The following is a 12858-nucleotide window of genomic DNA, read 5'->3' as shown; positions in this document are numbered from 1 at the left end:
ACCCAAGCACCCTTAGCTGCCCCCTCTACACGTGCCTTCCAAGTTCAGTCATGTCACATACATAACTTGTGTTATGTAATTTACGAATGTTGACTTACTCGTGTGACATAACTTAAACATAAATCAGTCTTGCCTGTGGTCATACATGGCATGTGAACCCCAGTCTCTGGGGGGAAATCCTGTTGTTCGAGCCATCTGACCCCCTGACCACCCCTGACACTGACTTTTCTTGCTTTTTATGCTACTGCACTACAGGTACTCTTCACCAAGTGATGCATGAGGGCTACCTGTAGTGTCAAATAAGCATAGGGTCACTGACCAGGCTGCTGTCTTGGGATGTGTTTGGAGTGAGAATGGACAGATCATGGCATTATCATCATAAAACTGATTCTTTTACTTCTTTTGCTTCATGAGGAACAAAATATGTCATCCTGCTGACAAGGGTGTAAGAACAGAGCACACTTGTGTGTGTCATTTTACAGGCCATAGAAAAAAAGATTAATTTGTTGTTTGATTCGGAGGACTTATTACAAGCAACAACTTCCCGGACGGATGCAAATCATGATGTGCAGAACTGTTCAATAGAAATGTAATTTCCAGGGATATAGGGCTAGTTTTTTTTAATGCACATACATACAGGTGTTTGCGCTCAGTGGCACACACTGCTGAACAGACAAAGAAAAGAGCAACACTGCTGTTGAAAACTACCATCTCCTAATAATTTGGCAGGCTAACTGACTCCCTTTGCCTGAGTGAAAGCTACACCTGTGGTTGACTTCTGAGCCAAATACCCTCTTGAGCCTCACTCAGCTGTCATTACACATCAGTTCTGTTGCCATGCCAAAGGGAAAATTGAAGACAGGCTTGTGAAAAGCAGGTGTTAAAAGAGGGAGGGGACTTGAGTAAGAGATGTGAACAGCCAGAGAGAGAAAACACAGGAGAAATAAAGATGATGGGAGGAGTGCAAGAGGGAAAGAAGGGGAGCATGTGATAGAGATGAAGGGTCTAGTTACAGGTAGTGGAGGTCTTTGTTGGGTAAAGTATGTTGTGTGGTGGCATGCTGTAATCAAGTTATCTCCCGGTCTGACAGCTCAGCACTTGTTTACAGAGGACTTTTTTTCCCTGACAGTTCTTTCCCTCCACCAATCACTCCATCGACCCCCCCCCCCCATGCTGCCTCGCTTTCTGTCTTTATTTCTCTCCCTCAGTCACCTTCCTGTCGCCTCGCTCTCTCTCTCCGTCTTGCCTCTGTCACTCAGAATCTTAACCCAGTTCATACCAGCAACAACAAGTTATCAGGGGCTTCTCAGCTGCAAAAGTGTTCTATTTCCTTCTGCACAAATCCATTTGTTTTATCATCATTCATTTTTGTCTATTTACACAGGCCTGGGGGGAAGGAATTGCTGGAGCATTTGGGCAATGTTGTGTGTGATTTCCTGAACTTAGCCTGGGGATAGAATCTCTGCAGAGCCAATTTTCAGTCTGAACTTGTTGCTGCTCCAAAGTGGATGGTAATTTATGTATGTCTGCCTTTTTCATCTCTGACACACCAAACATCCATCTTCTACAGGAAAAAGGTGTCAAATTGCCGTGGATAGATAATCCCATTTGTTAAAAAATATGGAGTATACCGTGAATTAGATGTTCAACAATGAAAAATGGGCCGTATGCGGTTTAAACATCCGTGTAATATCGGGATATCATTGTTTAAAGTGCTTATCCAACCTTTTCAGAAAAAACTTGTCTTTTACCACCCACTTTGAACTTCACTTTTTAACTGAGAATCATTCTTCTCAGAATATCTAAAAAGAAGATATTTTCTTGAATAACAAAATATTTAGAGATGAGTAAAAAAAAGTATATTAAACATGGAAATTAAATGAAATAAAATACAATGCACACTGAAAAAGTCATGGGGACAACTAATTGTCAATTGCTGTGACATGGATATTGAAGTGTACTGCATTTCATTTCATTTGTACACCATTGAAATAAGATCAGAGAAACATGAGATGTGTAATGGGGAATGGTTACGCTTAAAGGGAAACGTGGTCATCAAATCAAGGGGAAATAATCAGTATACCTCAGCAATGCATATTTCTTAACCGACACGTCTTAACAAAGAGTTAAATATACAAACAAAGAAATCTATGAATGTACCTCATGAATGTAACAACTCCTCATTCCTAAATGAATGCATGCTGACAAAGGAGTATTCTGACATTTATTTGCACATGAGCACATCCAGAAATTCACATCTTAAACTACCACTAACTAACTATTCCGAGATGTTGTGTATTTTATGGAAAGCATTACCAGAACAACAGCAGCTGATTTTTAAATTGGATTAATGCTGTATCCTATATGCTTGAATGACCAGATTATAAATTAGACTTTTAAATGAATGGCTAAAATCACATTCCAAGTCCCATAACCTGCTTCATTAACCCTCCTCCCCCTTGTTACACTGCCCTTCTGTTGACAGCAACTGCTGGGATGTCAGGCAGTTGATTTCTCAGTAAAATACATTGCACAATGGTTGATATCCTAAGAGAATGTCATGTGTGGGATCATTTTTAAGCTTTGAGTAGTCTTTGCTTGTCAAAACTACACAACTATCTCTTGAATATCAACATTTATAACTGTTTAACTGAACACAAAATATACTTCAAAACCCAGAAGAAAAAAAAAAAAAAAACAGTGCAGAATACTAAACTTCTGTATAACATGGAATCATCTATTTTACTCCATGAAATTAAGAGACATCAAAATATCACATGAAGTGAACAGACAGCGGTTCTCACCTGTTTTTATGTGAAGGATGATAAATGCATAAAGACAGTGTACAGGAAGCACACTCAAACAGACCATTGTCACAAGTTTAACTCTAACCACTACTTACAACATAAAGAATTGGTGTTCAGGACCCTCCTACACAGAGGAGCACATCTTTTGTCAGTGAGAAGCAGGGAAGGTGGCTGCAGCTTGCATAATGAGCACTATGGAGAGAAGTATTCTTTCTAACTTTCTTCAAAATGGAGTGCTACGTCTTCACCTCATTCCATTTGGCCAAGTGGCAATGAGCTCCCTGAGGCAGGAGGAAAGAAATGATCCTCACTATTTGTGAGAACCACAGTTGTAATGGGTGCTGCTACTCACCAGCCACGAGAAGCAACAATGAGCACATTCCAAAACTTGAAAACAACCATGGACATAATGGCAAAGAGCTGAGATGTGCATGTAGATTAGAAGAGAAGAGATGTCAGATGAGGACTAACTAGTTGGTTTGGAAAATGCACATGTAGATAACCTCCCTAAGTTTTCTCTAAGCCTTTCTGTAAGAGGTTTGGGGCTAGGCAATACTCCTAAGCTGATCTCCATCTGTCAGCATCCATCCACATTTTGTTCTCAGTATCATTTAATTCATAAAGAGCTCTTGCAGAAGGGGAAAAAAAAAACACTTTGAGCTTAAAAGCTTGCTAACTGTCAGTTCTAAGATGAGGTGGCCTGACTACCGATTTTCAAGGCTTCTGATAGATTGCTGTTTTGCACTTTCTCATTGACGTGATTTTGGTACATCAGAGGAAGGATTCCTCTCTTCCCCCTTTAAATTAGTCTTGGTTGTCATCTGTTTCAGTCATGAAGATGTCTGGATATGTACTGCACCTGGAGTGACTTGCTGGAGATATGTGGGAGAAACATCATATTCACATGGTAGCCATTTTCCTCTGACATCACAATCAGGATCAGAAGCTCTGCTGTTGTTTTGCTGTGTTTCAGGGTGCAAGTTGTATAAAAACAGGAAACCCAACAGACATAATTTCACTGTTTTCTGATTGAAAAACAACCGAAAAAACTGTAATCTAAACTCCGGAGGGATTTGGTCATATTTAAAGGTAAAAGAAAAATCATTAATGTTCAACCACTTCCTAGATAACATTAAACCTTAATTAAACCTGAATGTCAAATTGAAATATTAAAAAGGAAATGTCTGAATGCTAACTTTAGTTGTTGTGTTATCTAATGTTGTTTCACTTTAAAAATATTGCTGGATGTCCCTCCAGATTTTCACTATCCAACATCTTTTAACTTGCGGACCAATCGAGATGTGGTGAACTGATAACAATGTCATATTCCATATAGTAATTCAACCTGCAAGCTGGAACACAGCAGCACGACATTATCGCAGCACTTGAGCTCCACAACCCAAGCATGAAAATGGCTGCCCTGTGAATATGGTCTATGGTAGGATTTTCCATTATACTTATGCAACTCTTGTTATGATGGGGGTATGTCTGCTTTATTCTCAGACTCAAACGTCACCTGTTGGGTGATGGTGAGTGCTTGAGTGTGAACTGATTTAATTTCCGCCTCTGGCTGGAACTTATTGAAGATGGGTGAGAGTTGGACAAGATTTGATTTGAGGGTTTACATCCTGGTGTGGCCCTACTTCTCTTGACTGCTTGAGCAACTTAATGGAGCTGTGCAGGATTTGATTTTTGTCTTCAGGCAACTGCTTGATTCTGCTCTATTATTAAATAAATTTAGTGGAAGACAGGTGCTTAGCCCTTTAAATGCCATTGTGAGTGAAGGTCATAACATCTTTCTTTCAGTCAGTTTTCATCTTTGCACAGAGCTAAACGTATAACTTCAGTGAAATTACCGTGATTTGCCATTATCATGGATCCTTATCTTCTCAAACTAAGTGTATTGGTGGTTTGGGTCTGATCCGTGTGTTGTTACAACATTTTTAAAGCTATGAAGATTAGCTAATCATAAAACAGATTTTACCTTTGTTTGGCCTTGAGGAATCAATGGCAAATGACATATCAATACCATGGTGCAGGTCACCCTTGAACAGTATTACAAACTCAATTAAGGTTTGTGTGACAGGGTTTTTTTTTTAGAACTGCAGGTGATGACTGACTTAATGTTTTCGAAGGATGATTAATAAGGATTTAGATTTGCTTCCACTTGACACCGGGACATCCTGTTGGCTTAAACAGAAGATACCTACCATGCAAAAAAACTCAAATATTGATTATATTAATGAAATCTGCCTTTTTGCTTATATATCTTATATTGAGGCCACTCTCGTGTGTGCATATAAAGCCGGACAGAGGTCAGTCTAGTTTAGTATAAAGACTGGACCCAGTGTGTCTACTGACCCCTTAAAAGCTCTTTTTGTCAAATGTGTATACAAACACAGACGTTAATACAACAACCTTGGTTTTAAGGGACTTGCGTGATGTAAATCTTTCTTAAAAAAGATTCAAACTACATTCTCTGTGAAATTGTTGGTGTTTCTTACAGCAACAGAACAATCAACTGAAACCAAATGCTGGTGGCTGAGTAGAAATCTAAGGCCACTGTTCCCATAACAGAGCTAAAGCCTCTAATGAGTTTTCTGTGCCGGGCAACTGTGAAAGAGCCAAGTAAAGGGGAGACACAGATGAGTTATTTTCTCATCATAAGAAAGGAAACTTCATGGACTCTCAAGAAATGCTAAAACTTTCAGATGTAATCAAATCAGTTGGCAATGTGTTCAAACAAACTCTTCATTTTTGATGACTGAATAAGCCAAATAAAAAAATGGCCTTAAAGGATAACAGAATTTCATACTATGTTACCTTGTCACCTTTCTGGCTTCAAACACTGTTCTGTGACCTTATCTTCACTGGTCTCCAGGCCACTGGAATTACTAAATAATCAGTTACCTACTCTGTCTCTTCTCTCTGCAGGCCTGTTGGTTTCTGGTTGAGCAGGGCCCAGTCTCTGCTCTACTGTAATGACCACGGAGTACTGGGCTCCTTCTCTGAGGAGGTGCGGAGCTGTATATGCCCTGTGGAGCAGCCCACCTGCCAGGGAATCATTCCCTGCATTGTGGGCACCTCATCCACCTCTTGCTCCTCCTGTGCCACTGACAACGCTACACGCTGCGGGGCCTGTCACCATGGCAACCTCCTTCATCTTGGTTCCTGCCGGCCAAGCATCGCAGCATCCTTGGACCACTATCTGAACTTGGACTTGGACATGCCTGATGCTGAGGTTCTCAGAGATTATTGTACATGTATTGCATTAGTTCTAAAAGCTATGTTGAGCAAATGGTACAGTAACGCGGTTACAATAAAGGTCATGACGCAATTAACATACTCTCTATATCAACACACTTTGATACAGGTTTCTTGATGCATAGATGGAAACCCACCTCCATAACAGTGCAATAAAGACATAATATACACATTTTTCATTAAAATTACAAAAAAGCACTAGAGCACTGTTAGGTATACAGTACCTGAATAGCACCCTGAAATCCTCTTCCTCTGAAAAAACTCTTTTTGCTTCATAGTACAAAAACATAAATACAACACAAATTAAAACTAAATGCTTGTATTGTAGGTCTATTGAGATGCAACAACATTGTAAACAAGTCTATAATTACCTTGAAAAGTAACAAATAAATATGAACATTTAAAGTGCTACATTTTAGATCTGCTTTTTCTGGCTGACATTTTTGTAATCAATTCCATTTCAATAATGTTACCTTTTTGCTTTAAAAATATGTCATATTGTATGTATTTTTCTTAAACAAATATAAGGCACTCCACCATATTTCACATAAACGTCTGTAAAGTCTTCATAATAAGTCTGTAAATCAGCCTATTAAGGATGTTGTAACACGTTCCAGCTTCCTAGAAATGTATATTATCCTCATGAAAGTTAGCTTAGTGTGGGTTTTGCAACAAAAAAACTACAACAGAAAGCTTGTGTCACAAAATGGCGGCCATCAGTAGTGTAAGTATCGGCAGTGCAACCGGTGCAGTTGCACCGGGGCCCAGACGCCCTCAGGGGCCCATGAAGGAAGAAAAAGAAAAAAAAAAAAAAACAGCTGTCCAGAATTGCCACATGCCCTGTTTTTGTGAATGAAATAGCTGGGAGCGGGTTGGTAATGTAACGTTGAGTGGCCTTGATGCCTGTCAGTCATGATGAGTCGGGTCTTGTCACCTCTCTGCTGTGTCTGCAGCTGAGCACTGTGGGCTGAACCGAGGCATGTCTCTCTCCCCGGGCCAGGAGAGTTGTCATACCATAACATACCAAATAATAGCCGGGATGATTGTTTGTTTCAATCACTTAACAGACCAGTCGGCAATTTGGGACCAGGCGGCAATTTCAGACCAGGCGTTTAATTCCTTCCTCTCAAAAATCTGGGATGAAAATGTCTCTGGATGATTTTCAACAGCCAAGTCAATCCCACTGTGCCCTGCTATGAATATGCGTGTCTCTTCTTTGGTATTTACTCTTTCAATGGCTTGGAAAGAGATGTAATTACTCGCATTTCTCCTCTTCCATGGTTTGTCAGGTGCTTTGAGGTTTTTGCATGTTTGTGTGTGTGTGTGTGTGTGTGTGTGTGTGTGTGTGTGTGTGTGTGTGTGTGTGTGAGTGTGTGTGTGCGTGTGTGTGTGTGTGTGTGTGTGTGTGTGTGTGTGTGTGTGTGTGCGTGCGTGCACTTTTGTTTAGGGCCACAACAAAATATTTACACCTGGGCCTATCACCATGATGTTACACTACTGGCGGCCATACATGTGTAGAGAGCATATACTGTATTGTTTGAGGACCAGCGTGGAAGTGATATGTCTACTACTACTTGCCTACCTGAATGTGATCTCACAGTTTATTTATTCCTCTTCAGGTGAAGTACCTGCTTCAGCGACTGGACAGCAGAATAGAGGTCCACGCCATCTACATCAGCAACGATGTCCGTCTTGGAAGCTGGTTCAACCCTGCCTGGAGAAAGAGGATGTTGCTGACACTCAAGAGTAACAAAAACAAGTCCAATCTCATCCACATGCTGATGGGCATTTCTTTCCAGATATGCTCAACTAAGAATTCAACGTTGGAGCCCGTGCCTGCCATTTACGTGAATCCTTTTGGAGGGAGCCACTCTGAGAGTTGGTTCATGCCTGTGAACCAGCCTGACTTCCCTGACTGGGAGAGAACTCGACTGGATGCTGTAGTCACGGCACAGTGTTACAACTGGACACTCCATCTGGGCAACAAGTGGAAGTCTTTCTTTGAAACAGTGCACATCTATCTGCGAAGTCGCATAGTCACAGATGATCCAACAGTGAATGAAACACTCTTCTATGAACCGTTGGACTTGGATGACCAGACATCCAACTTGGGGTACATGAAGATCAACACACTGAAGGTGTTTGGTTACAGCATGCACTTTGACCCCGAGGGCATCAAGGATCTGATTCTCCAGCTGGACTACCCCTACACGCAGGGTACACAGGACGCTGCCTTTCTCATGTTGCTGGAGATGAGAGACCGGATTAACCGCCTGTCTCCACCGGCACCACAGCCGCTCGACCTGTTTTCATGTCTGTTGCGTCATCGGCTCAAGCTGTCAGCTGGAGAGGCAGCACGCATTAAGGACTCTCTGCAGATCTTTAACTCCAAGCTTCCCAATGCTTCTCCTGAACCTGAGCTTGCCCAGCTGTGCAGCTAGCTCATAAGTCAGGAGTGATTCTACACACAGAAGGTGGACGTGCTGCTTCAGGGGCAACCAGAGACAGGTTGGATGGGGGGGGGGCGGGGGCAATGAATGAATAGAACCCACAACTTTAAAGGTTGTCTGCTGGGCTTGTCTTATGCTCACTCTTGGCTTGGTTTCTGGTGTCACATTTTTATGTTAAATTGCTGCCAGAGCCCTTTGATGAACATTTGAGTCGTGTTGCAGACTACTTGGAGAACAGCTAATCCGTGGACACTCTTTCAGAGGCTCTAACAACTAGCCTGGAGGCTTACTTTTGCTATTACTGCCCTGCTTTAGGCGAACTGTACGACTGGATGAACCAACACTGATAGATTTTATGATTTGGAACCTCAGAGAGCCGATGTCATTAAGTATACCTAAGACCTCTGCCAAAGATAGAGGTGATTTTGATATGTAAAGCGGAACTCTTAAGGGGTCTTCAAAAAATGAGTTAATGGAAGAGGATTTCCCCTTTTCTAACCCTATTTTCTTTGGCTACAGAACAATCTGGTGGGAAGGGAAAATGGGATAATATTATATATGTGGTGAATGAGTTGTTATGTTATGCTTAAAAGTTAAAAATTTGATAATCCTGAACCCTGTTACTGTCTTTGAATATTTCTTTTTAATCCCTGCCTTCCATTTTATCTGGCATTTGAAAAACTTGTAAGTATCTATGCTTAACATCCGAGTGAGAAGCCTGTTAGTGATGTTCTGTCCTTGGTGGTGTGTCTAAACCAAAAGACGGTGAACACAGCGGCAAAGTGAATGGCAAACTATCTTAAATGTTGAGTTATTTTTCTGAGCTGACATCATAAAGATATCTTCTGACGTGGTAACAAAAAGGTCTGCGGATATAGCGCTGTAAATAACGCTCCATCTAACCCCAGGTGTGGACAAGTGCACATTGCTTTTTAGATAACCCAGTGCAAAGACCAAAAAAATGTTTATAACAAGACAAACTCATGCCTTATATGGAGAGTCAGTGTTAAGATAAGAAGCACATTTAGTTTCTGTGTTTGATTTCCCAGCAAAGGCTGTATTGCTTTTTATATTTCAATATTTCTACCAAGACAGAACAGCAGACAAATTCTCCAGTGGTAATGTAGCTTTTCCATGTAAATGCCAGTCACACTTTCTGCATTTATCTGTTTTGATTTGGTGTTGTGAAACTTTGAGTCACTATCCACAGTGCACACCAGTACTAGCATAATGTAATTGTTCTGCAGAATCCTTCTATACAGACTCTCAGTAACTCATAGAGCCTTGTTGATTTTGTTATGGTTTAAAAAGGTTTTCAATAGTTTGGTTTAGTCTCAGGTCAATGAAATCATTTTTTTTTTTGACAAGTGGGTCCAACGTCAGCTGCTGGTTACCACGGCGACAGGAGTTTTTGCAGGGTAGTGATGGTACTCTTGAGAGCTGCAAACTTACCACTTATGATACTTGATATGATTCTACATTTACTTCACTAATTTCTCACTGAAAGTCAGTAAACCTTGTATGTCATTTTCAGCAGTTCTTCTGTGCTCAGCTTGCTTAAGTAAAAACAAAGTGGTTTATCTATCTGGGATCCTTCTCCTTGTTTCTCACTGTTACAACATGTGTACTATGAAAAAACATATTGATATAGACCATTTACCATATATATATATATATATATATATATATATATATATATATATATATATATATATATATATATATCACAGAACAGGTTGTCAGAGTTTTTTGTATTTACTCACATAAAGGTGCAGCACAACTGCCAGCAGGTGGAGGGTGGAGATAATGTTGTTGCAACTGATGTTATGTTTCACTGTAATGTTAAGGGGAACACAGCCACTATATCTGACTTCACAGTATTTTCAAGATCAAGGTTGAATTCAAGTTTTAAGATAACAAAGTACCAAAATTGGCAACTGGTCTTGCCAGTTACAGTCTATGGTCTCATCACCTAGAGACTGTCCTGCTGTCATTTCCATTCTGTGATGCACAATTTTCAACAATCACATAAATTGTTCTGCAGGGTCATTTACAAAACACATGTATAGGTATCGATTGTTTTTCAAACTGTGTCATGCTACTAAATATCTGTATTTTGGTTGTCTGGTTGTATGTGTGCAAATATGTCTAAAGTTACTTTGTGCAAGAGTTCTTCATCTAAATCATACATCAAACATCAAACTTACACAATTTGGGAAACATTTAGGCAAATTGACAAGGTTTCCCTATCTTGTCCCATTTCCAACCTTTCTTTTGCCTCAAGGTCAGTACTTATTAAGTTACACTCATCTACCATGTAGTCATTTCACTGGCTGCAAGTGTTTTAACCTGTTAAGCCAGAGCGGAGCCCAACTGAGCTTTTTTTTCAGTACCTATGGTAACATAAAAGTGAAATATGTAGTTTGGTAACCTAGAAATTTTAAATGGCACAAATGGTGCTTATTGATTATGTAAGGATCTATACATTTCTTGCCCTTTTGTCAAAGGCAGAGAATTTTCCAAACAGAACTGACCTTAATAAAGCTGGTAAGTGAGGTTCCAGGAATTTTAAGAAAAACATGTCCTGGTCACAATGGCATGGGACTACATGGGACTACATGGGACTACTATGGGAAAACTACACTCTACCACACTCTCAAGTGTAACAGTGACGTCTCTGATATGTGGCGCTCACTGTTACCATGGAAATATTTGCCGCACCCATGGAAGTCACATTGGTGAGTTACTGCTACCACCATTGAATTGTTTACATTATGTTTATCACACAGAGACTATGATTAGTCCGAAGTGTCAGAAGACTGAAAATCTCTGAATTAAGGACTAGTGTCTGAATGTTGTAATAAAAGGAATCATGTGTTATGCAATCCTGCTGACAAATCAACCAACCAATGGACACAGGTGAAAACATACACAACCTCCTTAGGTTATAAAAAGCTTATAAAAAGAAGGTTGCCTAGCACACTGGTTTCACTAGTACACCACCTATCTATAGAAGAAATGCGACTGAAAAAAACAAAAAAAACAAAAAAAAAAACATTTGTGAAGCCGCTCCTCAGTACATTGCCATTAAATGGATGCACAAACTTCAAATTACCCTTGGCCCCTCATAATAAGATGAATGTCCTCTAATATAAGGAGTGCAGTGGTTTTTGTAAGATGAAAAGCCAATTTCCTGGGTTGTCAGAGAGCAAACAAGAAGCAAACGCACACTGTCACATTACATCAGCCTGCTGGTTTATCTGCTGGAGAGGAACAGAGAGAGAGACAGGAGGAGTGACACAGACAGGGCAGCGAGGAGAAAGCGCGCCACTTCGCCCTGTTTTTTTTTTTTTTCTTCTCCCCTATAATAAGGTGTGGAAGGATTCACTCTGCATCAGGTTAATAAACAGTTATTCATCTTCAGCATGGCACCTAGGAAACAGGAGTGGGTTTGCCCTTGGGCTAATCTTCAGGCCTGTGGAAGACAGCCAATCCATCAGAGCACTATTTAGACTGCATACTACAAACTTTCTGGACCTCCCAAAGAAGCAAGGCGAAAGGAGAAACAAAAACAGAGTGATTGAAGAGGGAATAGATGACATACAGGGTGAGATGGAGGGAAGATAAGGTTAAAAGAAAGTGGGAGGGAGAGAAAAGGTGAGAGGGGTTGGGCTGCTAGTCTTGAGAGTGATTTATGATGTTTAGAAAGTCAGACCGTTTGAATTAATGAGGTAGAATTGGTGAAATCGACTGGCACGTGTGTGCACGTGCAGTCATCGTGCTTGTGTACCCACAGGCCTTTGACACTACCATCAATAATGGTGTAGATTTGGGGGTTTGAAAATTACTTTCAAATTGTGTTATTACAAATGTATCCAGAGAAATGATTCATGTGTGGAGACAGTGTGAGACGGTCATTGAAATTGAAAAGTTAGATCTTGTTTGACCTTGACTGAGAGAGGCTGAGGAAAAATGAGTTGTTCTCCTAAGGTGGTTGATTATAGCTGTATCAACAGCAGCATCGTGGCAGAAAAATCTGACTCAGGTCTTATACAGCTCGTCAGTTTCACATGACAGCTTGCAGAAAAATACAAAACTAATTGATTCCTCATATTGCTTTCCAAAACTCACTTGGCCAGCTCATTCATTACTTCCAACCAAGAATAGACAAGGTTACATTACATATTCACCAGTGTTGCTGCATTTTGAAGAGATACAGCACTGAAAAACTGCCTGATAGCCCTGACAACATTACATGTCCTAACAGCCTGCCCTCTATTTAACAAAACATCATAAAATAAATCATACAGAGTCTGTGAGAACAACTGTGCTTTTCT

General features: G+C 40.4%; 1 protein-coding gene across 1 annotated transcript in view; it reads left to right on the top strand.

Annotated features, from left to right (window-relative positions):
* Positions 1 to 10105, top strand: part of brinp2 (bone morphogenetic protein/retinoic acid inducible neural-specific 2) — a 230573-nt gene extending 220468 nt beyond the window's left edge. The window contains exons 8-9 of the mRNA XM_037085301.1: positions 5742 to 6048; positions 7691 to 10105. Of these exons, the coding sequence (XP_036941196.1) occupies positions 5742 to 6048; positions 7691 to 8512 (1129 nt within the window). The 3' untranslated portion in view covers positions 8513 to 10105. The remainder of the gene's footprint in view (positions 1 to 5741; positions 6049 to 7690) is intronic.
* Positions 10106 to 12858: the final 2753 nt, after the last annotated feature.

This window comes from Acanthopagrus latus, chromosome 21 (genome assembly GCF_904848185.1).
Source record: "Acanthopagrus latus isolate v.2019 chromosome 21, fAcaLat1.1, whole genome shotgun sequence".
In the NCBI taxonomy this organism is placed as follows: domain Eukaryota; kingdom Metazoa; phylum Chordata; class Actinopteri; order Spariformes; family Sparidae; genus Acanthopagrus; species Acanthopagrus latus.
Note: the sequence above shows the minus strand (reverse complement) of the source record. Positions and strands in the feature narration are given on the sequence as shown.